Source organism: Eumetopias jubatus, unplaced genomic scaffold (genome assembly GCF_037043125.1).
Source record: "Eumetopias jubatus isolate StellerSeaLion01/CBP00866 unplaced genomic scaffold, mEumJub1_p1.0 scaffold_2, whole genome shotgun sequence".
Lineage (NCBI taxonomy): Eukaryota > Metazoa > Chordata > Mammalia > Carnivora > Otariidae > Eumetopias > Eumetopias jubatus.
Window position 1 is genome coordinate 118474559 of NW_028274808.1, and position 23041 is coordinate 118497599.

The following is a 23041-nucleotide window of genomic DNA, read 5'->3' on the forward strand; positions in this document are numbered from 1 at the left end:
CTCCCCATCCTTGTTAATTCATAGTTGAATTTGATTTCTAGCCTGCTGTAATTCTGGGAAGGGCTATATGGGCCCACTCTTTTCAACACTGACCCTCTAGGTCATAAATGCACTGTATTTCGGCACGTGAGAGCGCTGATCAGCGGTCCGCTGGGTTCTACTTAAAATGACTGTTCCCATTTTGAGGGGTGCCTCCTCCCACTAGTTAACCAGCCCACGGGGCAGGCGAGTCAATATCGCTCACCTGCTTCACCGAAAACTTCAAAACGCCGGATCAACCAGGACTAAAGATATCTAGCAATTAGACCGTGGTACCTCCCACCGCACATTCCTGATTGGGCGCGTGAAAGACGGATGTGTCGGCGCGCGCTCTAACCAGTCCGGGGAATTCCATTTCCTCTCCCTCCCACCAGCATAAGCATTCAGGGGCGGTGCTTCCAGGAGACGGCCCGCCCCAACTCGAGCCGGTGCCTATTGCATCTCGCGAGAATTTGTGGGTTTGGGGGGCGGGCCCCCAACAGGAAGAGCGCACAAAACTGCCCTTAAGTCATTGCAGCGCTATAGCTCCTGTTAGCCAGCCACGAGGTTCTCGCGAGATCCGCCGCCTCAATACCAAGTGAGGAAATTGGGGGACGCTGCTGGGAGGGGCGTGGGTCTCGACCGCGCAGCTGCCGCTTCCATTACCTTCCTCCCATGGTCTTCTTCCGGTTCTCGATGCTTCTCTGAATCTGAGGGTTTCCGTCGCTCGTCCACCCTTCCCCCCAGCCCATGACCCGCCTCCGGCCCCCGCCCTCCCAGTCCAATCTCCGATCTGTTTAGTAAGAAGGTGCTGTTCCGAAAAGAAGGAAAAGGGGGTAGCACAGATAAACTCGGCCCTGGACGTAGGAAGTAAACCGTTCCCCTTCACCCTTAGATTCGTCCTGTGCTCGCGACGGCGGCGTTGGCGGACTGATACGCGGCGGTGAAGAGGCAGGAGGAGGGGGGAGGGGCGGAGCGTGGCAGCTGGCAGTAGTTCCGTCAGAGCGGACATCTTGTGGCTGTGTCGTGCGCGTGAGCCCCGTAGGGCCGGGGAGGCACCAGCTGCCGCGCGGGGAGGAGGCCGAGGCCGCAGCTTGAGGGAGGCCCCGGCCCCTCTGTACGCATGGGTGTGGACGGCTAGGGGAAGGGAAGGGAGGCCGGCCCACTGGCCGGCCGGGTAAGAGGGGAAATACAGGCCTGGGGTGGCTTGAGTGACCAGCCTGTTGGGTGGGGTAGGGTGGGAAGGTTGGGGAAGCCAGGGCCTCTCCTGTTTAAGGGGGTGGGGGAATGGGCGCGTCCTCGCGCCCAAGCCGGAGCCTCAGGGGCAGCACGGGCGCGTGGTGGTGGTGGTGGCTGGGCGGGCGCGTGCGGGAGCGCGCTGGAAGGCGGAGTGTACGGTGGCGTCAGGGGCCGACACAGAATAGCTGTAGGTGCGGGGACAGCAACACACATCAAGTCTTTCCTCTTATTATTTCCTTTCCCTCCTTGGCTGCACCTTTGAGCAGAAACCGAAAGAAGCCCGGCGTCAGTCCGGAGTCTCCTGTTTCCCCCTCCCCCCTAGCCTTTCTTTGCCCTAGTGACGCCGGCATAGCGCCGACTAGGCCCCGGCTCCTCCTCTGCTGGGCTCCGGACCCTGCCCCGCACCCACCCCTTTCTCCTACGCCTCTTCCTCTCCCACCCGGGTCTCTTCCTTTCGAGAGGCCGGGAAGTCAAACTTGTAGCCGCCCCTCCGCTCTTTCCGTCACCCTCGCCTCCTCTTCGGGCCGAAGCACGGCATAGAGGCTGTTGGTGGCTTTGCCACGCCACCCCACCCACCCCGGATCGCGACCGTTTTAAGGGACCTGGATTCATCAGGGTCTCTCCGGGGCCTGTACGAGTGCTGATCTGCTCCGTTTTTGCAAAAGGCGCCTGTGTCTGGCAGAGCCGGTGTGAGACGAAGAGACAATCCTTCCCTGCCGCCCGGATAATCAAGAGTTTTGGCCGGACCTTTGAGCACACACCGAGAGAGTGAGGAGCCAGACGAAAAGCACAGACTATGGCGCTGAAACGGATTAATAAGGTAACCCGTGGGGCTGAAGGGAACGGGGTCGTGGGAGGAAAGGAAGACTTAGTCTCGGAGGAAAGCGTGGGGGTGGGGAGGAAGTATAATTACGAAAACGTCCCTCCTTGGGTCACTTCTTTTGGGGGATGGGAAACGCAGATGTACTTTAAAGAAATGAGGTTTAAAGCTAGAAACAACACTTGTGGCGAATGAGGTGTATCGAGTATGTTTCGATGGAATCGGTGCAAGTTAGGGGTGGGGGAGTGATTTCAGGCGCTTCGTTTCTGCTTCTAAAAGAAGAGTTCGTCTTGTTTGAGGGTCAGAATTGCCGAGAGACGCTCCCACAGATGTCATGGCGCTTCCTATTCTCGGTGCTTAAAAACTTCAGTTGTAATAGAAAGGCTCTTGGGTTTTCTAGGGGGAAGAATCATAAGAAACTCAGGGGAGAAGATCATTGAAATCTGGCGGGTCCCGAACTTAATTGGGGGGTCGGTGTAGAAGTCTTTTGGCGGCTGAAATCTAGTGAATGAGCCTAGTCAAACTTCATCGACTCTGGGCAGGTTACAGAAGAATAAGTGGGGCTGGGAGGAGATGGGCTGACACTATGTAACTACTTCCTATGTTTTGTAGTTAGAGACTTCTCACCCGAAGCTATTTATCAGAGGGACACTGGGAACTGATGTAAAAGGCTTCTGGAAGCTCCCTTCTTTTGGGCGGGGAAGGGGGGACTAGGGGTGTGAAGGCAGTAAAGGAAGGTTCGGTGTACCTATTTTTGCCTCAGCTCATTTAATAATACTCGCAGAAGATTGTTTCGCTACTTAAAACGTGGTTTGATACTAAACTGTCGATAGAAGTTGAAAAAATAGGATTTTTCGAGGCTCGGGATGGGGGGTAAGCGGAACCTCCACCTCCGGTGGTTTAGTCTCATTTTCTTGCTCTAACTTTATCCCGCATTTTAAGATGGCGGCTGCTTTAACTGGTTCAGGCTTTTTCCGGCATCTCTTTTCGTAATAATATGAAATAATATTCTTTGTTAAATGATAACTTTGACATCAGATTGTACACAGCTCTTAAGACAACCTGCTCAAGACTTTATATTCAAACTCTGAGACTGTATTTCCCTTTTTTGTAACTTGTGTTATGTGTGGTGTGTTTGGTTCTTGCACAATCGAGGAGGGTGGAGTATTTACAGCTAACTTGAAAAAAATGTCATGGAATAAATTCAGCCTTACTAAAACTAGAAGACAGAGGAGGTTGTGGGTTAGAAACTTCGGTTTGGATGGGTTGCTTTTTTTTAAGGGGGTTCTACGTGGAAGGAATGGCAAGGACTTGGCTTTACTAAGTAGACTTGATGCTGCCTAATTTTATTTAATACGTGTAACTTTGTAGTTATTTGACCAAGCGTATTATGAAAGACGATGGTTCAGATTTTCACGCAATGTATTAAGGCTGAAATCTTGAATTTTGATTTAGTCCATCATTGCATTGTCATTGTGAGTTTATGTGATATATAAACTTAAATCTTTGTTTTTGAGAGAATAGAAAAAGAAAGGAAAAAATTGGGGGGAGTTAAGATTTAAAGTAAAAAGGATTAAGCATCTCTGACCACTTCTAAGGCCAGCAATACATTGGAGAAGCACAGTCCTATTTTACAGCATAGTTAGTACAAAGAATATAACGTTCAATATGAATCAAAACCTTTTATATATGAGAATTATATATGAGGTTACTAAGATGTGGAATAATTTCAAATCCGTAGCTTTTTATGCGTGTGGAACAGAACACTTTAAAGGAAGGTCTCATTGATTTTTTTTCTTTTACAGGTGATACCCAGCTGCTGTGACACCACTTACTGATTTAAAAGCTCTAGAGAGGCAATATAGTATAATTAAGAATGTGAACTTTGGGGTAAAAATACTCCAGTTAAGAGTTCTAGGAATGGGCAAGTTATTTGTATGCCTCTCTAAAATGAATACTTGTTAGGTATGAATAGTTCAGTGCCTAGTATGTTCTAGACACCAGGGATGCAGCAGTGAGCAAAACTAGGTTTCTAGATTTTGTTTATTTTAGGATTAAAGAGGTTAATGTGTGGCTTTGAACAGGCCCCTAGCACATGGCACTCAGATTATTATTACTGCTATTTAATATCATTTTTTAATCTTCAGAAACTTTAAGGAACTTTCCTGGCTTAGTACTTTTCATTAATACCAGATTGTCTTCAGTTGTAAATATTTTGAAAGTATGCGTAATACAGAAACTGGACATAATAGTTTCCAAATTGGAAGAAACAGTGTTTATGTGGGACTGTTAATTCAACCCATAGAAAGTTTTTGAAAGGCACGTGGCTTGGTATTTAGCTGTTAGTGTCACAATCACGTGATGAAACTTGAAGAAAAACAAAACAAAAAATCCAAGATCCAAACAGAATTTTAGTGAGTAGACAGTTAAAGGGAAATGGCTCATTTAGGGACCTCTGTTCTAGAAATATGAGGTCAAGTAGGCATTGATGTTAGTATGGTATTTCTTGTGTCATGTATCGCTTTGTTTTGAATTTACTGTCTGAAGCTCCCAAATTCCAAATACTAAGATGTCCGTATTCCTTGTTGATACTTTATTTTTTTTCCTTGTTGATACTTTATTGAAATGCTTATCATTGGGATATTTTTAGCCATTAGTAGTCATCTGATCAAGCCTTTGGATTTGTTTTTTTCTAAAGCTACGTTGCAGTAGTTTGAGTATTTCTTAGACCAGGCAGCCTTATCAATAATCTTACTTGGTTTTCTACTATATTATTTATTTAATAAGCCATAGTATGGTTTTATAGGGCTATTTATTAAACAGCAAGAATCAAAAATGGGAACTCCCAAGTTGATTAGTGGTGTTTTGAGGACCATAGACCATTTTACTACTATTAAACAGAATAACTACAGTGCTTGTATTTTGGGGAAGTTTAAAAAGAACTTTACATAAAATATGTGAGCTGAGCCTAGAGGATTAATGTTTTGAGTGTTTGCAAAGTGTCAGAACTATTTGAGACACCTGTATTAACTCATTTAATATTACAACAACTCAAGGAAGTAGGTACAATTAAATTGTTATCCCCATTTCAAAATTAGAAACCTGAGACACAGAAAGGTCAAAAAACACCCAGAGTTTTAGACCATTGCAGAATTGGGATTTGAACCTGGGCAGTCTGGCTCCACAATGTGTCTTAAATGTTCTGTCATCTGTTAGGTTTTTGGTAATCAAAAAGGTTTTCTTTTGCATTATTGTACTGTTAATAATAACTAGGACTTAGCATGTACTATGTACCAAGCACTGTTCCTAAGCTCTTAATAAGAATCAACTCATTTAATCCTCAAAACAGTTCTCTTGAGATGGATGCTCTTTACCATTCAATATTATACATAAGGAAACAGGCACAGAGAGGTTAAGTTCCTTGTCTAGTCACACGGCCAGTAAGTGACTGAGAGTCAAATCAGATCGTCTACCTCAAGAGCTTAAGTTCTTAAACTACATGCTGTTCTGCTATTCTGAACCATTTCAATGAATGTTTTTTGGTCTTGCTACCTGAGATAAGCTATTGCTCTCCTTTCCCAATTCACATTTAAATAATTGGGATTTGACTTTACTCTTACTCTCAGGTTATAGCTAACTTGTGAACTAAGCTGTTCACTAACCTAAGTTTTGAAAGCAGGAATGAGTTTCTTTTTGATTAGTCTCTTCAAGGACTATGGGAACTACCATGTGCCAAGTAATTGCTAGGGGTATCTTAAAATACACTTATCCCCAAAGAGCCTTTAGGCTGGATACATGGTTTTGCAGGGTTTTATTTAAGACCCTCAAGGTGCTTCTGTAGCCAGCTAAATTTGTGGGATGGTTGTGTGACTCATGGATGCTAATCATGGTGACCTTGGTGTTTAATTTTATTAAGAGTGACTTATTTTAACATTGCTTTCATCATCTTCATGTGCGGTATTCTAGTTTTCGTTGTTCCTACAAATACAAAGTTGAATACTCTTATAGAACTAGGGGGAAAACTACTACTTGTATCTGTTGTTAGGTTATATGTTACTTAACTCAAGGATTCAGCACCCCTTGTTAGTCTAATACGCAGTCAATTCTTGAAGATTTTCCAAATCCTTTTGACTATAATGATCCCTTTCTAGTAAAGAAGATACTAGGTTTCTACTACTGACATAAAAGTTTTCAGATTAAAGTCTCAAATCTTAGATTGGCTTTTGCATTCTATAGACTACGTTATTGTTGGTTTTGACATGAGTTGTATTTGTGTATCAGGATATTGAGCAGAGATCTTAAAGAATATAGTATATGGGATCTTAGCAGATTTATGGAATCATTTTCTCTGGGAACAGGTGTAATTTTGAAAGGTCCCCTAGATGATTCTGAGGCCTCCCTCAGTGGTTAAGATCCACAGACCTAGGGATACTCATTTAATCAATACTTAACTGAGGTTTTGCTCTGTTTGACAAAGTAGTCTAGTCCCAGGAGATAAAAAATAAGGGAAGCCTTGTCATTACCCATGAGAATCTCTGCTTTGAGTGGAAGAAACAAGCACATAAACACACGAATTAGGTGTTTGTCACCTTGTACAACTTACCTTTCGAGAATATAAATCAAGTATGAGAAACACTTACTGAAAAGAAATTAAAAGGGAATCTTTAGTCATATTATCAGATTTACCCATTATTATTAAAGATAGTTTAAATATTTTACCTATATTATATTTTGTCATTTTGGAGTGGTTTTTCTAACTATACTTAATTCTCAGTGTCAAACTATTTTGAAATTAGCGACGTTAAAGGATTTTCATTCTTTAACTGGAAAATTTGTGTTCTTGATTTGGTTTTGCTACAACAGTAATGATTTTATGTGAAAATTGAACAGTGTAATTAAGAACGGATGCATTTAGTGAATAACTTACTAGCCAAGTTAACCTTGGTAGATAAGATTCTCAAAACTACCCTCTGCCTTGTTATTTGGGGAAGGAAAAAATTCAATGAAGTGTTCTATACTTTCCCTTAAACATCTGATTTTTATCACCAATACTTTCAACATAATCTTGTATCATTCAGACTGAACTTTTCATAGCTGGATTTGTCATATTTTGGCCTTGTTGGTTTCAGTTGTGAATCACTACTTGGTTACTTAGTCATTTTTAGGATGGAGTACTTGTTCACATTCATCCTAGCCTTGTTATCATTTCAAAGCTAATGTATAATTGGATGTTTTCCACCACTGGACTGCTGTTAATTTTGTTTTTTTAAAATCTGTGAAATGTCTTGTATGCTTTTATGTATCAAAGCTGAGAACTGAAATTTGGCTTTCTGGTTTTGCTCATTTAGAATAGTGCCTATAGAAGAATAGCCTTGAATAATTTTAAGTGATTTATGTGGTGATCTAAAGGAAGAAAATTGTAGTATTATTCATTCAACCCATTCTTTATATCTTGTCTAATTAGATGAGCAACCACACTGTCTCACCTGTAATTACAACTAAATAGGAAATTAATATATTGTCAGTGATACAATGAGACATGGTTTACCTGTTAATCCTTAAGCTAAAAGAAATTTAGGATTTCTCAGAAATTATAAATTCCAAACTAAAATGATTTTAAAGTGACTATTCTCATTCTTAAGTCTACAGTTCTGTAAGATTATTCAGATCCCATAATATTTTTGCCAAGCTTCCTTCTGAAATAACTTATGGTAAGGATACATTTCTGAAATGTTTGCTGTTTCCTTCCTTAACCATTTGTGTCCACACATGGTATATAGAAATTTCACAACATAAATGTAATAAAATTGTTTGCTTCATAGTAAACCTGATCTTCATAAGAACAATTAGAGCAGTTCTCATCTGCCTAATTAGGCAGTTAATTGTACTGCATTTTGTCCTATCATTGGTCTGAATATGTACCTTTATATTTTGCTAGGTTGTAAAGGCTCCTTGAGGGTGATTCTTACTTCAAAATTTCTTGTAAAGGCACTCTTCCTGCCTCCCACCTCATGGCCTCATCCCATCCAGCCCCCAAGGTAGTACTTTCTGTTGCTCAGTATAGGTTTTAAGAGGCAAGGGCTGTCTTTATAGTGCTGATTCACAAAGTTATACACATCTTGTCTTTAAGTCAAAAGTTTTTAAAGAAATGGACTCTAATAGAATACAAGAAATTACCTTTCAGTAATGGCATGAACTTCTAAGTTTTCCCAAAAGTGATGATGGGAATTGTATCTGTGCTACTACTATCATTATGACCTTTGTGTGATAACGTACAAGATGAATGGTGGAGTATGGGATAACAAGTGATTGTGAACATGGTGATAATTACTCAGGGATGGAACCCGTGAACTTGGCTTTACCATAGTAATCATCTTTGTTTTCATAAATGCTGACTTTGGTTATGTTAATCTAACATACAAGTGGTGGCTATCATTGGAAGAATGTTTAGCAAAATGTTTAAATGGTTATTCCTAGAGGCATTAAACCTTACTGGACACTGATCTGGCATGGCTGCTGTGTAGCTTCATATTCATAAATAGTTCTTATATTTCCAATTTATAAGTTCTTTAAAGGCAGAGATCATTTTTTATACTTCCCTATCATTTCTGTATACCTGTGTGTTTAATACCTTGGCTTCCTTTTCTTCATAGTCTATGATTAGTCATTTTCACTTCTTTGAAATAAGATGTAGCAAGAGAAGCAAGAAGCAAATATTTGTAGTCTATTTAGACTTCTGAGTCAGTGTCTCAGCCTTTTCATGATTTTTCTTCTAACAGTCAACTGTCAAAGAGATCCTGTGCACTATAATGATCAAAGTTCTTTCTCAAGATAAACTGTAGACTTTTCTCTTATGAGTCCCAGGAAAGGAATGGTCAGACTCCTTACTGTGTAATTATGTACCTCCAGATGAGAACACTCGTGGCTTAAGCTGTACTTCTGGTGCCTTTTAGAGAGATTTGCTTGACTCCTTATCCTATGAATCTGTTTAGGCTTTTAACTGGAAAGGAAGAGTATTTCTAAGGAAGAAAAGGCCTGGGTTCTCATGCTAGCCAGGTGTGCAGGAAGGTTTCAGGAGAAGCAGTTCAGAGGAAGATGATCCAAAAAGAAAATTCCCTCCAGGAGAACACACCATGGCAAAGAGATGTCTAACTTTGGTGAGGTTTTATTTTTTTATGTCCTTGTATGCCCTTGGTCCATTTTAGTGTCCCTTTACCATGAATGGAGCCATTAGCAGCTAGTGTGTACCAGTCTCCCTGCCAACCTCTTTGCTATTGTAGTGGTCTTAATAGTTGGCCAAGAACCCACCTTAATAATGCTGGCCTTGGGGAAAGAGATGGTCAACAGTATGAAGACTTTACAGGTGCTAAATATGAGCTGTTCTCTCTGGTCCTTGCCACTGTTCTCTCTACTAGAAAGCAAAGAGCTCACGGTTTCAGTTCTTCATGTAATTTTACAAATTGTTTTTGTCCCTAAAGCCTATGAAAGTTTAAGGTTTAAAGTCATTTCATAAGGTTAAAACCAAAGGCAAAATTACTTTTGAAAATTCTTTGAGTAGGTGCTTCATTGAAAATTGATCTTAAGTCCAGTAAGTACACCTTGAGTAGAATAGAAAGTTGGGTTGGTATAGTTGAAATTTTTTTCTTCAGTTTGCCAAATGCCATATCAAATTTTTAAAATACATCTTTGATGTAAGGACACCCTTTAGAAAAAGCAGCCATTTGAAATCTATCCCTAGACCTCTAATTTTCAAGTGTCTACTAGATAAACTAAAGCTTAGTATGTCCTACACTTGAATGCAATCTTTCCCCTAGTAGGGATTCTGATGTAGAGTAGAAATAAGGCCTATTTCCGTAAGATTGTTGTAAAGGTAAAATGCTTGTTATTTAAGATCTTTTATCATCCTTAGTGACTTAGTTCTCGTGTTCTTCTTTCACCTGAATTACTGCTATAGCTTCCTAATGTAGTTAACCTATTTCTCTGTTCTTTGTATTAGGGATTCCTACAATATGGGGATGAGTCTGATACCCCACAAATTAAAATTTTGTGCGGGCTTATGTGTATTTGGGGGGATAGAAGGCCAGTAGTTACTCAGTCTTAGAAGTCCTTGTTATAAAAATTTAAGAGTCAACGTTCTGGACAATACATGTATAGAGAGAGAGATACATAGATATAGGTCTGTGTAAAGGTTCATAGTTTTTTCTCTTAAAATTTGAAGACCTGCAAAACAATGCTATATGTGAAAAAGATACATATCTAGTAGTGTATAAAAATGTGGAGAAGCCAAATTTGGGATAATCTGTTACCTTCTGTGGGGGAAAGGGAATGGAATTTGAGGAGTATGTGAAGGATCTTCAGTTATATCTGCAACATTTTTTTTTAATATGAAGGTAGTGTAGTAAAAATGTTAAGCTTTATTTAACAGGTTGGGTACACAGATTCATGGGTACTTTTAGGCTATGACCTAATAAGTTAAAAAATTAAAAGCATTCCTTCTAGTGTACTATTGGCCAGTACATTTAAAAAAAAAATAATAACCACATTGGATTTGTCTTATTCCTGTTTAAAAACTATCCATGGTTCGGGGCCCTTAGGTGGCTTAGTTGAGCATCTGACTCTTGGTTTCAGCTCAGGTCATGATCTCATGGGTTGTGAGATTGAGCCCCATATAGGGTGCCCTCTGTGCACCCCTCCCTCCACCCACGCTCCCTCACTCTCACTCGCTGTCTCAAACAAGTAAGTAAATCTTAAAAAACAAAAACAAAAAAAACTATCCATGGTTCCCATTGCCTTTAGGATAGTCTTTGACATATTCAAAGCTCATGAAAGATCCAGCCATGGTTAACCGTTGTGGCCACATGCGCTGCTTCCTTACCTGTACCCTATTGTGTTTCTGGTACGCCAGACTATAAGCAAATTTTTGTGTTCTTTCACACCCTCAACTTTGAGTTTCTCTATTTGGAATGCTTATCCCTCTCCATCAAGACCTAGCTCAGTTGTCACTGTTTTTAAACCTAGGCAAGGTTAGTGGTTGCATTTTTAGGATTCACAAAGCATTTGAATGCCTTTATTTTAAGCACTTAAGTTGATGAAATGTAGTTTTTTGTTTTTGCATTGTGCCTACTTTATATTAGCTCAGCCTGTTGGGAAAGGCATTCATGTTTTATCTTGGTATTATTCAAGCCTAACCTGCTGGACACCAAAAGTGCAGTCTTCCTATAAGTGAATAAATGTTTTGATGGTGAAACTTTAATAGCAGTATTGCACTTTTCATTTTAGAAATGGATTTAAATTAATCTCTGGTTTCTGTGATTAGATTAAAAGTTTTTTTTTTTTTCTTTTCAAAGATTTTATTTATTTGACAGAGACAGCCAGGGAACACAAGCAGGGGAAGCGGGAGCGGAAGAAGGAGAAGCAGGCTTCCCACAGAACAAGGAGCCCAATGCAGGGCTTGATCCCAGGACCCTGGGATCGTGACCCGAGCCGAAGGCAGATGATTAATGACTGAGCCACCCAGGCGCCCCAGATTAAAAGTTTCTAGACAGGACACATGACTGCTCCCTCTAGCTTAATTTTAAGACTGCTTCATTTAGATTTCTTTCTTAACATGTTTTTCAAAAAACAAGACTTGAGCATTACATTGTGCTTTAGTGGGATAGGATAGTCTATATGGGTCCCAGTAGCTCTCTACTTAAATGGGTCTCCTCACTCTTGAGGTTTTCTCCCGCCTTGGATTTATTAGAAGGAAACTGGAGTGGTTAACGATCAAAGGAAACAGCTGTAGGAACCCAGCGCAAGCTACAACCTCAGGGACTAAAATGGCATGTGTATATGCCAAGTCAGCTCTTACTATCTCTGCTGCTCAATGTGGTCTCTTTTTCTTTGGATTCACCATGTAATTTCAGGGCACATGCCTTCCAGCAGCTCTAGGTCACATCCTTACAGCTCCTGATTTAGAGAAGGAAGAAGTGTTCTGGCTTTAATTTGAAAAACCAGGCAGAGATGGATGGACTTCATTAGGTCAGGTCCTGGCTTAAGTTACTTTCCAACCCTTTGAGCTAATCAGAGGCTGAAGGAACAAAGTTCTGTGATTAGCCTTGTCTGAGTAATGGGTGATTGTCAGCTACCATTAACCAAACACCATTAACTACAATCACATTTGGAGTAAAGGAAAAGCGTTTTCATGAAAGCAGGTTAAGATATTTATTGAGTAGACAAAATGTCTTATATATAGGAGAGCATCTTAAGATGACTTGTTACTATGCTTTCTCAGATTTTTTTCTTTGCTAAGATACTATTGTGTAATCTCATTTGGTTATGCTGTGGTCATAATAATGTCATGAGAATTACTTGTTTTCTTAGAGGTGAGTGCTGGTACATGATTTGAAAGACCTGTTTTGATCCTTAAAATAACTTTGGTCATTTTTTTTTCCAGTGTTGCATTTAACGTAGATTTTAGTACGTAAGGTAATTGGCCTAATTTTAGATCTTTGGTGATTACTTCAGAGGTGTCTTGATCATGGAAAACTTGAAAAATAAGGCACTTAGAAATTATTTGAGAATAAGATCCTGAAATTATGGGAGGGAAAAGCTGAAATTAGACCTTCACTCTAGAGTAATAATGCTGGCATATAAAGGCTTAATGATTTATAAATATTTTGCTTAAAATCTTGTTTTTCTATAAGAAATATTTTCTTATATTGTTCATAATTAAAATGTAATTTTCAAATGGATGTTGATATGTCCTTAGATCAGCTTTATAGATTCTTGCAATTGTATTTATAATGAAGTTGTTTCAAGGTCACTTGGGTATTTTGTTAGATCAACCTATCATTAGATTGGTTTTTATTTAAAAATAATTGCTAGATTTTTTTTTCAGGCATTTAAACAAATAAGTACATAATTTGGGATAGATCACTGTAAGAAACTAGGAGGTAAATCTTTGTGGAAAAAGAGGGAGAGGGTGGTTTGGAACAGGTAAGTTGTGTTGGGGGTGGGTGTTGGTTTTTTTTTTTCTTTTGAACCCTTTTGTTCCTGAAGGAGAGAGGGAATTCGACTGCATAAGTTAACTTTTGTTATGTTTTTTTGGTGGGCCAGTTCAACAGAACTTGTTATATAAGCCTTGGAACAGGAGAATTCTGTTCATAGCAGTTAGACTAGACTACTTGATTCTTACCTACAGTAAAATATTTATGCCTTTGAGATGATAAAGTAGATTCCCATTATAACAAAAGTGGCTGATTGAAAACTTAGCTGGCCTATGAAAAAATAATTTGCTTGATAGTGGATAGTCAATTCAGGTTGCAAGTACATTTCTATTTTTATTCAAAATATAGTTTTCAAAACTTGGCTCAAAATCATTTGATATTTTGTGAGGGTGTTTGTTTTTGTTTTTAAGCTAAAAACCATACATAGTTTCTTTTAACCATTTGTTTAACTTCCATTCAAGAGTTTCTGTAATTCTGATGAGGATCAAAAGTGGTTGGAATGAATTTTCTCCCATTTTAAAATGTGCTGAACATATGAAGGTTTATTTACTAAGGCAAGCAGAAATGACCTGATCTTCCATTATCCTAAGATTGTGAATCCTGGGATCTCTGGCTGTTTTGATAATATTAAAAGCAGATGTGGTGTATCAGAGCAACCTCCCCCCCACCCCAGTTTTAATTGAAATATAATAGACCTGTAATGTTTTCAGTTTTAGATATACTACATAATGTCATATTTTGTGAAATGATTACCACAAGGACAGCTCTTCTGCATTGGTTTTTGTTGTTGTTGTTTTAATAGAGTGAATTTGGATTAATCACTCCTGAACAATCGGCTATTTCCTAAAGTGCATTTTGACCATATGATAGAGGCAAATGTTTGCTCTAGTTATCTTCCTGCAGTATTGTATATTCCCTGTCTTTCTTAGAAGCCCACTATAACCTCATGGGTTTGTAAATCCCTACAGAGATTTGTATATAGGTATACAGATAAAGTTATATCCTCTTAAGTTAAATTTTCTTACTACATTATCCATATTTGTTATGTACAAGTCATGGAAGAGCCAAGTACATATTTGTAAATACGAGGTCAGATGGAATTTTGGAAACTGCATGTTTCACAACGAGCAAACTTCAGGTTCTTCCAGAGTTGTAATTTTACTCAACATTGTATAAAAGACATGGTTGAGTTGCAGGAATAAGATCAAACCAAAAAGGATACCTACCTAGCCCCATGAGAGATTTTTCAAGTGGAAAACGAGGTCTGCGGTTAGTATGGTTCAGAAATAACAGGATTTAAGATAATAGAAACGACGAGGGCCTCTGAGATGTCCAGAAGTTCAGCACACAACATGAATATTGAGAACTGCTTTGTCTAAGTTCTTAAGCCATGAAAGTATCTGATAACTTTTTTTATTTGGACGCCTTTTGTTGGTGTAACAAAAATTTTCCTATCTATGCCTACTGTCCCAAGATCTGGACTATGGCTACTTAGGCTTTCTCTCCCAGAATTTATTAATGTGAATTCTGATTATATGTTCCTTAAAGAATGGGGTGAAAATTCTTTGTTTCCTTACTTTTTTTATTATGGTTACATGACCCATCATTTTCTGTTTTGGTATAGGAACTTAGTGATTTGGCCCGTGACCCTCCAGCACAATGTTCTGCAGGTCCAGTTGGGGATGATAGTAAGTAACTCTCAAGTTGATTTTAATGGCTAATTTCAAAAAAGCTTGTACATTTTTAGATAACAGTTTTGTTTTGTTTTTCCCTAGTGTTTCATTGGCAAGCCACAATTATGGGACCTGTAAGTATTAAGAATTAAAACATTTTGCTTTTAATTAAAAATTCAACATTGACCTAGTTGTATTTAACTTACATTTTATTACATTGTAGTACTGTTTTGGAATTGCCATAGTTGTACTGTTTTTGAAAGACATAACAATTTAATGAATTAGTCATTTGTTACATGTGCTATGTGTCTGTCCCTGTATTCAGGTTCTGGAATATAGCATCTCTGACCTATCAAATATTTTTTCACTTTATCCTAGTTTTTCTTTCATAGTAATGTAAAGCTATGTCACAGAGCTTCCCTTTACTTATAGAGCCAATTAATTTATTGACTCTACCATGGTGTTACTCAAAGATCTTATTCCTGTTGCTGCTGAAAATCTAAGTTTTTGTTGTATTTTGATGTTTGATTCTTTATAGAACCTTAGTTTTTTTTACAAAATTTGAATATTTTTAGGTAGAAAGTGATATTTTGAATACAGCAAAATTCCTTTCTATCCTGGGTAGATAAGAAACTGTATATGCTGGATAATTGAATATTCAGAATTATGGATACCATCTAAGAATTTCACAGAATTAGAGCGCAGTAAAACAACCTGGGGTAAGACTGTATCTTGCACAATACTTAATATTTTTTTTTTACTTGGAAGGCACTTTAGGATTTCTATTCTTAAGTTATATGTATGTCTTAATCTGCACACCCCCCCCTTGGTGGTTTAATCTCAACATAATGTCAGTAATGTACTTGGTGAGATAATGGTCAATAGATAGATGTCTGTCATTCTAAAAGAAGAAATGCTCTTGGAAAAGTTAGTAAGTTTTTATTCTGTAGTTCTGATTTTGATAACAGTAATTTTTTTTTTTCTATCTCAATCAATGTGATCTCCCACTGTGTGCCAACCATTAAGGATAGACATGGTCCCTTTCATTCTTTAGGGAACTTAAAATCTACTGGGAGAGACAGGATATTTTAAGTGTGATAAGTTGGGAAGCAACTGATACATAAATGAAGTGCTTAGTGGGAGAAATTTTCTGGGAAATCATAGCAGGGATGATTGAGTTAGAGTAATTATGAAATGTTAGGACCTAAAGGTGAGATTGTGAATCAACCTAAGTTAAACTTGGTGTGGTGGTCGTGGTGGTGGTGGCGGTAGTGGGGGATATTTAGCTTCTTAATTTTATCCTAATTTAAGAAACCTCACAGAATTGTTCACTTCCAGTTACCTCAAGGACTGTTTTTACTGTTGTAAATTCTATTTTGCTTTAAAATATTTGGTAACAGAATCGTGATTTATTTAAAATACATAGTTAACTTAGTGTGACTTTTACCCAGTTTGGTCCACAGAACATTTTGAAAGTTGGCAGTCTTTGCAAAAAAAGCCAGACTAGACCTTCATTCCACAGCAGTAATGGCTTGGGATGCAGTAGCAGCTACCTCCCTTTTTTATATGAGTTTGTGTCTCAACACTATTCCTATCCACTTCATTGTGCCTACCTAGATTCTGTAGGCCCTTGCCTTTGTCGTTCCTAGAATTTTCTCATTATAGATAACCAGTTTTCAAAGCAGAGTACTCCGTAAAATACATTAACATTTCTACCAAATAAAAGCTCGTCTTTGATCCAGATAGTGCTTTAAGATGACCTCATTATAAAAATTAGTTATCATTATTAATAAAGCACTAAAGAGTTGGTAATCAAGACTTCTATGGTGTGTATAATAAACCAACTCTTTGCAACCAGTGTGATATTTTTCTGCTGGACTTAGAGACTTCACTGTTTATTGAACTGTCTTTCCGAAAGGTAAGGAATATACTTAGAGTAAATGAAAGTGAAGTGTGAGTAGTTTATACTAGTAATTTTCCAGAGAATAAAAGAAGATTGCTTATCCTGACCTTTTTGTAGCTGTTCACCTGATTTGCTTTTATTTTCAAAAAACATTTTTCACTTGTTTATGCCTATTTCAGATTGTGGCTGTTCCCTGTAAATGTTTTTCAGCAACCTTTTAATGTGTATTTAATGATAGCTCTGCTTTTAAAAACAAATAATTGATTATCAGAACTATTTAAATATTCCTTGATTAACAAAAGCAAAAACTATAAGCACTTGTTTAGATGCCAGTTTGCAAATAGTTAATAGTTATCCTTGTGGAGTCATCAATGAAATAACTCATTCTTATTTTGGCTTTTGATTACATTTTTGTGATAAAACATCACAGTTCGATTAGATAAATAATTGCTTTATTTTGTTAGTATGTGACATGCAGATTGAATGAGCTAAAACATAGGGCCATTGGTGGCATAACAATCCATGTATTTGCAGATTTGCTGAAAGGATAAATGGTGACAAAAGTACTTTTGCTTTGGAGTACTTCTTAGGTCAGTAAAAGTGATTGGCAGTATCACATAACTAAAGGCTCCTAACAAAGCAATGGAGCATCTAATTTAAGTTTTAATACAGTTAATTACTGAATTTTAGCGTTCGATAGTCTGGAAATGTTCTTGATCATTAAATTTATGAGGCAAGATGCTTCTAATAACTAAGTTGGCTGATTCTTTCCAAAGGTAGGATACTTTGGAAGCGCAAATACTAATAAAAACTAAACCCTTAAAGGAATTGACATAGCAATGCTGGCTATGTGGTTTTTTAAACTTGGTTGTTTTTATGTTTTTGTTTTTTTTTTTTTTTTGTATTAAGGGTAGTTCCCATTAACAATTGATGCAGTTAGGAGAAAACTCATCTGATATTTGTACACTTGATTTTTCTTTAATTGGAAATGGAGCTGACAGAAAGATGTTTTGAAGTTATTTGGAGAACCACACTGACTTCCACCTAATCTTTGATACAGTCATGGAAGAAAGTACCATTTTTGGGTAATATAACGTAATCTTTGGCAGCCTGAGCAAAATCAGCTGCAAAAACCATTTGGTCAAATAATTGGTTCATAGGTATTATCTTATTGGTCCATAAGGGTTATTTTTCAACTTAAGTGTATTCAGTTCTTGCAAAGGCTAATGATGCATGACAACTCTTTCCTTCGGTACATTTTTAAGGAACTTTGTAGTCTAGAGGAAGAGGAAAATAAAAATAAGTAAGTTATATAAGTATGTTGGGTAGTCATAACTGTGTTGTATAGAAAGGTATAAAAGGGCAACAGGCATATTGAGCTAAATAAAGGGAAGGCTGTATTATCTTTTTAAAGACATTTAAGCTTGTTATGGATCCTACAGTGTAGGTATGGTCCTAGAGATGAAAAAGATAAGGATATAGGTAAGAATATTTCAAGTGGAAGAAATAAATACTAGGAGAAAAAGGAGATGTGAAATATTTTAAGTGCAGTAAGGAGGGCATATTCAGGAGAAGAGGTGGAAGATGAGACCAGCTACATTGGTGGGAAGGAGATCATAAAGCACCTTGTGTGTACTTTTACCTTGAAAGCTGTGCTAGATTTCAAGCAGGGATGTAACTTGTGTTTTAGGACAACAGCATTAGGGTAAGGGATAAATTAGAAGAAAAAAACAGTGAAGGCAGGAATACCAGAAGTAAGCCATTGCCATAATATAAACAAAAGATAGTAAGATCTTGAATGGAGTAGTGGCAGTGAGCATAAAGGAGAGGAAGCTAGTTGAAGAGATTTTTAAGGATCTTTAATAACTACTCTGATCGGTGATCTGTTCCTGGTTTGTGGTTTGAGTTTTGGACACATGAGACATCCAAGGATAAATATTTATAGGCATTTGAATATATATGTCCTGGAATTAATAACTATACTAGAGAAAAATTCAAGTATGGGTCAGGAGATAGAAGCAGAAGATGGATCTGGGGGAATACCAGCACTTAATGGTTGCCCTAGGGGAGGAGTACAGACACTGAGAAGGAGCAACTTCTGACTGTAAATTGGAGTTAAAACCAGGGTGTAGAAGGTGTCTAAAGAGATCCAGAATAAATTCTGAATTTCTAAGACTTAGGTCAGTTTACTGATCAAAGTATTCTTCTTTGTTTTCGTTATTTTGTTTGCTTTCAATTTATAATAAATTTGATACAGAGCTTCAGTTTTTTAGATAGCATACTTTGGTTACCTCTGGATCTTGTGGTTTTACCAGTTTTTCCTCTTTGTGTTGATGGAACTGTAGTGTTAAATTGCAACACTGAAATATTTTCATCCCTAAGTTTTTTTTTTGAATAAGTGAAAAGAAATTTGGCTTTGCCTAAATCTTAGCATTAGACTGCCTTTATTCAAAAGCAGTCAGATACAGTACTTGTGATTGTATGAAACTTGGAATAAAAACTTAGAACTTTGGTAATATGGTTTTATAAAAATTTTTACTGTTTAGTAGGAGTACCCTCAATAGTTCATTATACACTGTATAAACATTTTCCATATTAGTCTGTTTTGTAAAATTATGCCATTTGAAGCATCTGCTCCCAGTTAATGTAGCTGTTAACAAAGGTATGTTATTTAATTCAGATCATATTCTGTGCTTTGATTTTTTTTATATACCTTTTATATGCTGCTTTGCAGTCTTATTTTTTTGAATTAAAATTTTGTAGACAATATGAAAAGAAAGGACTTTGAAGTAAGAAGGACACAAATTATAGCTCTTCCATTATACTAGTTGTATGTTTCTTTGAACTTTATTCTTCATCAGTAAATTGACATTTTTCCTTCCAAGTTGCAGGTATGCCCTGTTCATTTTTCATAATATTTGCAACATTTTATTGCACGTCTCTTCTTCACCAGAATGTTTGCCCATCAGGATAAGAAATTCTTCTCCATGTCCCTTAAATATACCTGATCTACAGAACAGAGTTAGATTTTTTTTTTTTTTAAGATTTTATTTATCAATTAGAGGGAGCACGAGCAGGGTGAGGGGCAGAGGCAGAAGCAGACTCTCTGATGAACAGGGAGCCCAATGGGGGGCTCGATCCTGGGATTCCAGGATCATGACCTGAGCCGAAGGCAGACACTTAACAGACTGAGCCACCTGGGCATCCCAAGAACTGAGTTAGATTAATTCAGCTGTTGTTTTAACTATTTCACAGAGGGCTGGGAATTAAATGAGCTGTATTAAAGTGTCAGATCTGGAAAAGTTTTTACTTTCCTGACATCCAGAATGGGCATAGTAAAAGGCTTATAATTAGCACTGTGCACATACTCTCTCTAATGGAGAGGAATGGATGTTGGTAATAACTGGGTTACTGTAAATTGTTGAAGACATCACCAGGTGGCTTCTTTGCATATCAGAAGTAGTTAAGCAGTTTTCATGTTTTCAGCTTTTACCTTAAAGTTTTTGACGAGGTCACTGACTTTTGTCCTCACTCTGATCCATTTTGACCAGTGTTCTTCATAATACCTGGGTTTCAGTCTTGGTTCTTACACCACTTGTACGCCTAAATTATTTCTTAAGTCCCATTTTTATTTTTCTATAAAATGGGAATACAGTGATCTCTTTTTCCTGCTATTGGTTAAATTAAATGTAAAATTCTACCAAGAATTGTTTCCTAAATGTTACTAAGAGAGTTCTTCATACTCAGATTATAATAAGCAAAACAACAAAGGAGGAAGAGTGCTGCTATAGCTTGAAAGTGTGTTTTTCTGTTGAAGTGGAAGAACAAACGTTGCACATTGTTTTCCAAATCTAGTAATCCTGTGTATTGATTTGTTGTGGCGAATTCAGTATGCTTTTGAAAAAAATCTTCCATGCTTTTGGGGGCGCCTGGATGACACAGTAGGTTGAGCATCCAACTCTTGGTTTCAGCTCAGGTAGTGATCTCAGGGTCCTGGGATCAAGCCCCAAGTCAGGCTCCATGCTTAGCAGAGTCTGCTTGAGACTCTCTGGCCCTCCGTCCTGCGCACGTGCGCGTGCACACGCACACACACTAATCTCAAAAAAACAACAACCTTCATGTTTTTAAATGAGAATGTTGAGGGGTGCCTGGCTAATTCAGTTGGAAGAACATGTGACTCTCAATCTCAGGGTCATGAGTTTGAGCCCCATGTTGGGTGTAGAGATTACTTAATGAACGTTTTAAAGAATGAAAATTCTGAGGAGCCAGTTGGGAATTAAACTTAATTTAAAACCTATTTTGTTTTTGTTTTGCTTCTCCTGTTGAAGGTAGTTATGGGTTACCCTGCAATAGCCAACATTTTGGTTTGCCAAAGTGACCAGAGTGGTGTGTTGAGGTATAAAGCCCATATGTGTGTATATGGCTTTCATTAGAGGAAATAAATATAAGACCTTATTTTCAAATTCAGGTTTGATATATAGTACTGTATATAGACTTTACTGCCAAGTATACTTTGTGAAAATCAGCATCTAGAACATTTGGTTTCTGGTTAATTTTTCAGTTCTTTGGTGACTTACATAAAATGGGGTCTAAGTAAATAAGGGTTCATTGTTCTATAGTAAATTTTGATTGTGTAGTTTTTAGTAATATGAACTGAATTGTGGAATAATTTAGACTCTTGCAGCATAAACAGGTAATCTTGGCTCATGTTAAAGAAACGCTTAGAAAATAGAAATGTTGCATGAATTATTTAGGTGTAATATTTTAAATATCAGAGTTAAGCAAATTTTTCTTTTCACAGAATGACAGCCCATATCAAGGCGGTGTATTCTTTTTGACAATTCATTTTCCTACAGACTACCCCTTCAAACCACCTAAGGCAAGTATTTGCCCCCAAAATCCATTAGTAAATAAGATCTGTGCATTATTTCAGAGGAGTAGAATATTCTTAGAAATCAAGGTTCTACATAAATAAGGCTAAATTGGGGATGTGTGTATATGTAGAGAATAAGAATAATTAAGGCTAAATATATACGTATTGAGTCACCAGTCCAGAATGCTGACTTTTAACCTTTAATTAAGAGAGCAGTTAGACCTGGATTTGAACTTTGTAAATGGAGATAAATACTGACTTATCCTTAATGTTGCAAGACTGATAGATTAAGTGGAAGTTTTTTCCACCGTTTATTATGCTCATACAGATTTGTATTACTAACCTTTGTAATAGTAGGCTTCAAGTATTAGTTTCCTGTGCATTTGCCCATATTGTTGCAGCTTATGCTACGTTGTTGGGGTTCACATGGGCTGTCTTTCAGGGGTTTGCATTTGCATATATAATAATAAACTATCAAAACTTAGGGTTGCTTAATGCACTGAGGTGCCTGGTGTACAGTTATTAAAAGCATAAGGTCCTTGACTCTTCAGAGCAATTAACATAAAGCCAACCTGTATGAATAACAATAGAAAATAACAACGTTGGCACTTCAGCCATCTTTGTAATCCTGTTACAGGTGCAGTATAATAGTTACTTTAGATGAAACACTTGTGCGATCAAATTTGTATTTTATGTACAGTGGAAATGCAGACTAAAACACATACCTTTGTAACTTGATACCTTAAATGAGTTGGTTTATAAATTTGGTTTACATTCTGAAGTTCCTTTATTTTTTAATGAATGTTGATTACTGTTCACAGTGCTGTTTTTGATACTGAAGAGCCAAAGTTAACCTTCAGAATATCCCATCGTATCATTGATAGTAAAATTTTTGCCACAAAGTTACATTTTCCATTTTAATTAAAGAGAGGTGGCCCCTGAAAGATCTTGATCAGAATATACAAAATTGTTTCTGTAATTTTTAGTCCTTTAATGTGTATAAGTAGGTTTCAGCCATTTGAGAGTGTGAGAATGTGTGTGTGCGTGCGTGCGCATGTGCATGTGTGTGAAACACGCTGTGTTGTAAGCCTTGCTTGAAAGTCTTCTATTTCAGATTAGAATGTTTATTTTTACTTGGAGAAAAATACCTAAAATTTTTATTTATTTATTTTAGGTTGCATTTACAACAAGAATTTATCATCCAAATATTAACAGTAATGGCAGCATTTGTCTCGATATTCTAAGATCACAGTGGTCTCCTGCTTTAACTATTTCTAAAGGTAAAGTATTTTTAGAGTCTTGAGCTGCTCTGACTTTCTACTTAAAGGAGTTTGGGGCGCTTGGGTGGCTCAGTCGGTTGGGTGTCTGCCTTGGGCTTGGACTGTGGTCCCGGGGTCCTGCGATCGAGCCCCGCGTCAGTCTCCTTGCTTGGCAGAGAGCCTGCTTCTCTCTCCCTCTGCTGCTCCCCCTGCTTGTGTGCTTGTGCTCCCGTTCTCTGTCAAATAAATGAATAAAATCTTAAAAAAA

At 37.9% G+C, this 23041-nt stretch overlaps 1 protein-coding gene and 1 long non-coding RNA gene across 14 annotated transcripts in view; one reads left to right on the top strand and one right to left on the bottom strand.

Moving 5' to 3' along the window:
* Window positions 1–966, bottom strand: part of LOC148164880 (uncharacterized) — a 36115-nt gene extending 35149 nt beyond the window's left edge. The window contains exon 1 of one of the 2 annotated variants that reach the window (XR_015767784.1): window positions 245–395. This is a non-coding gene — a long non-coding RNA (uncharacterized LOC148164880). Of the gene's footprint in view, window positions 1–244; window positions 396–684 lie in introns of those variants that run through there. The other variant, XR_015767785.1, reaches the window with a different exon arrangement.
* Window positions 516–23041, top strand: part of UBE2D3 (ubiquitin conjugating enzyme E2 D3) — a 28270-nt gene continuing 5744 nt past the window's right edge. Inside the window, exons 1-7 of one of the 12 annotated variants that reach the window (XM_088021079.1) lie at window positions 516–616; window positions 1923–2077; window positions 8016–8115; window positions 14690–14753; window positions 14820–14872; window positions 21443–21520; window positions 22689–22794. In XM_088021079.1, coding sequence (XP_087877205.1) covers window positions 8089–8115; window positions 14690–14753; window positions 14820–14872; window positions 21443–21520; window positions 22689–22794 — 328 coding nt within the window. In that variant the 5' untranslated portion in view covers window positions 516–616; window positions 1923–2077; window positions 8016–8088. The other 11 variants (XM_088021083.1, XM_088021081.1, XM_088021080.1 and 8 more) reach the window with 11 other exon arrangements.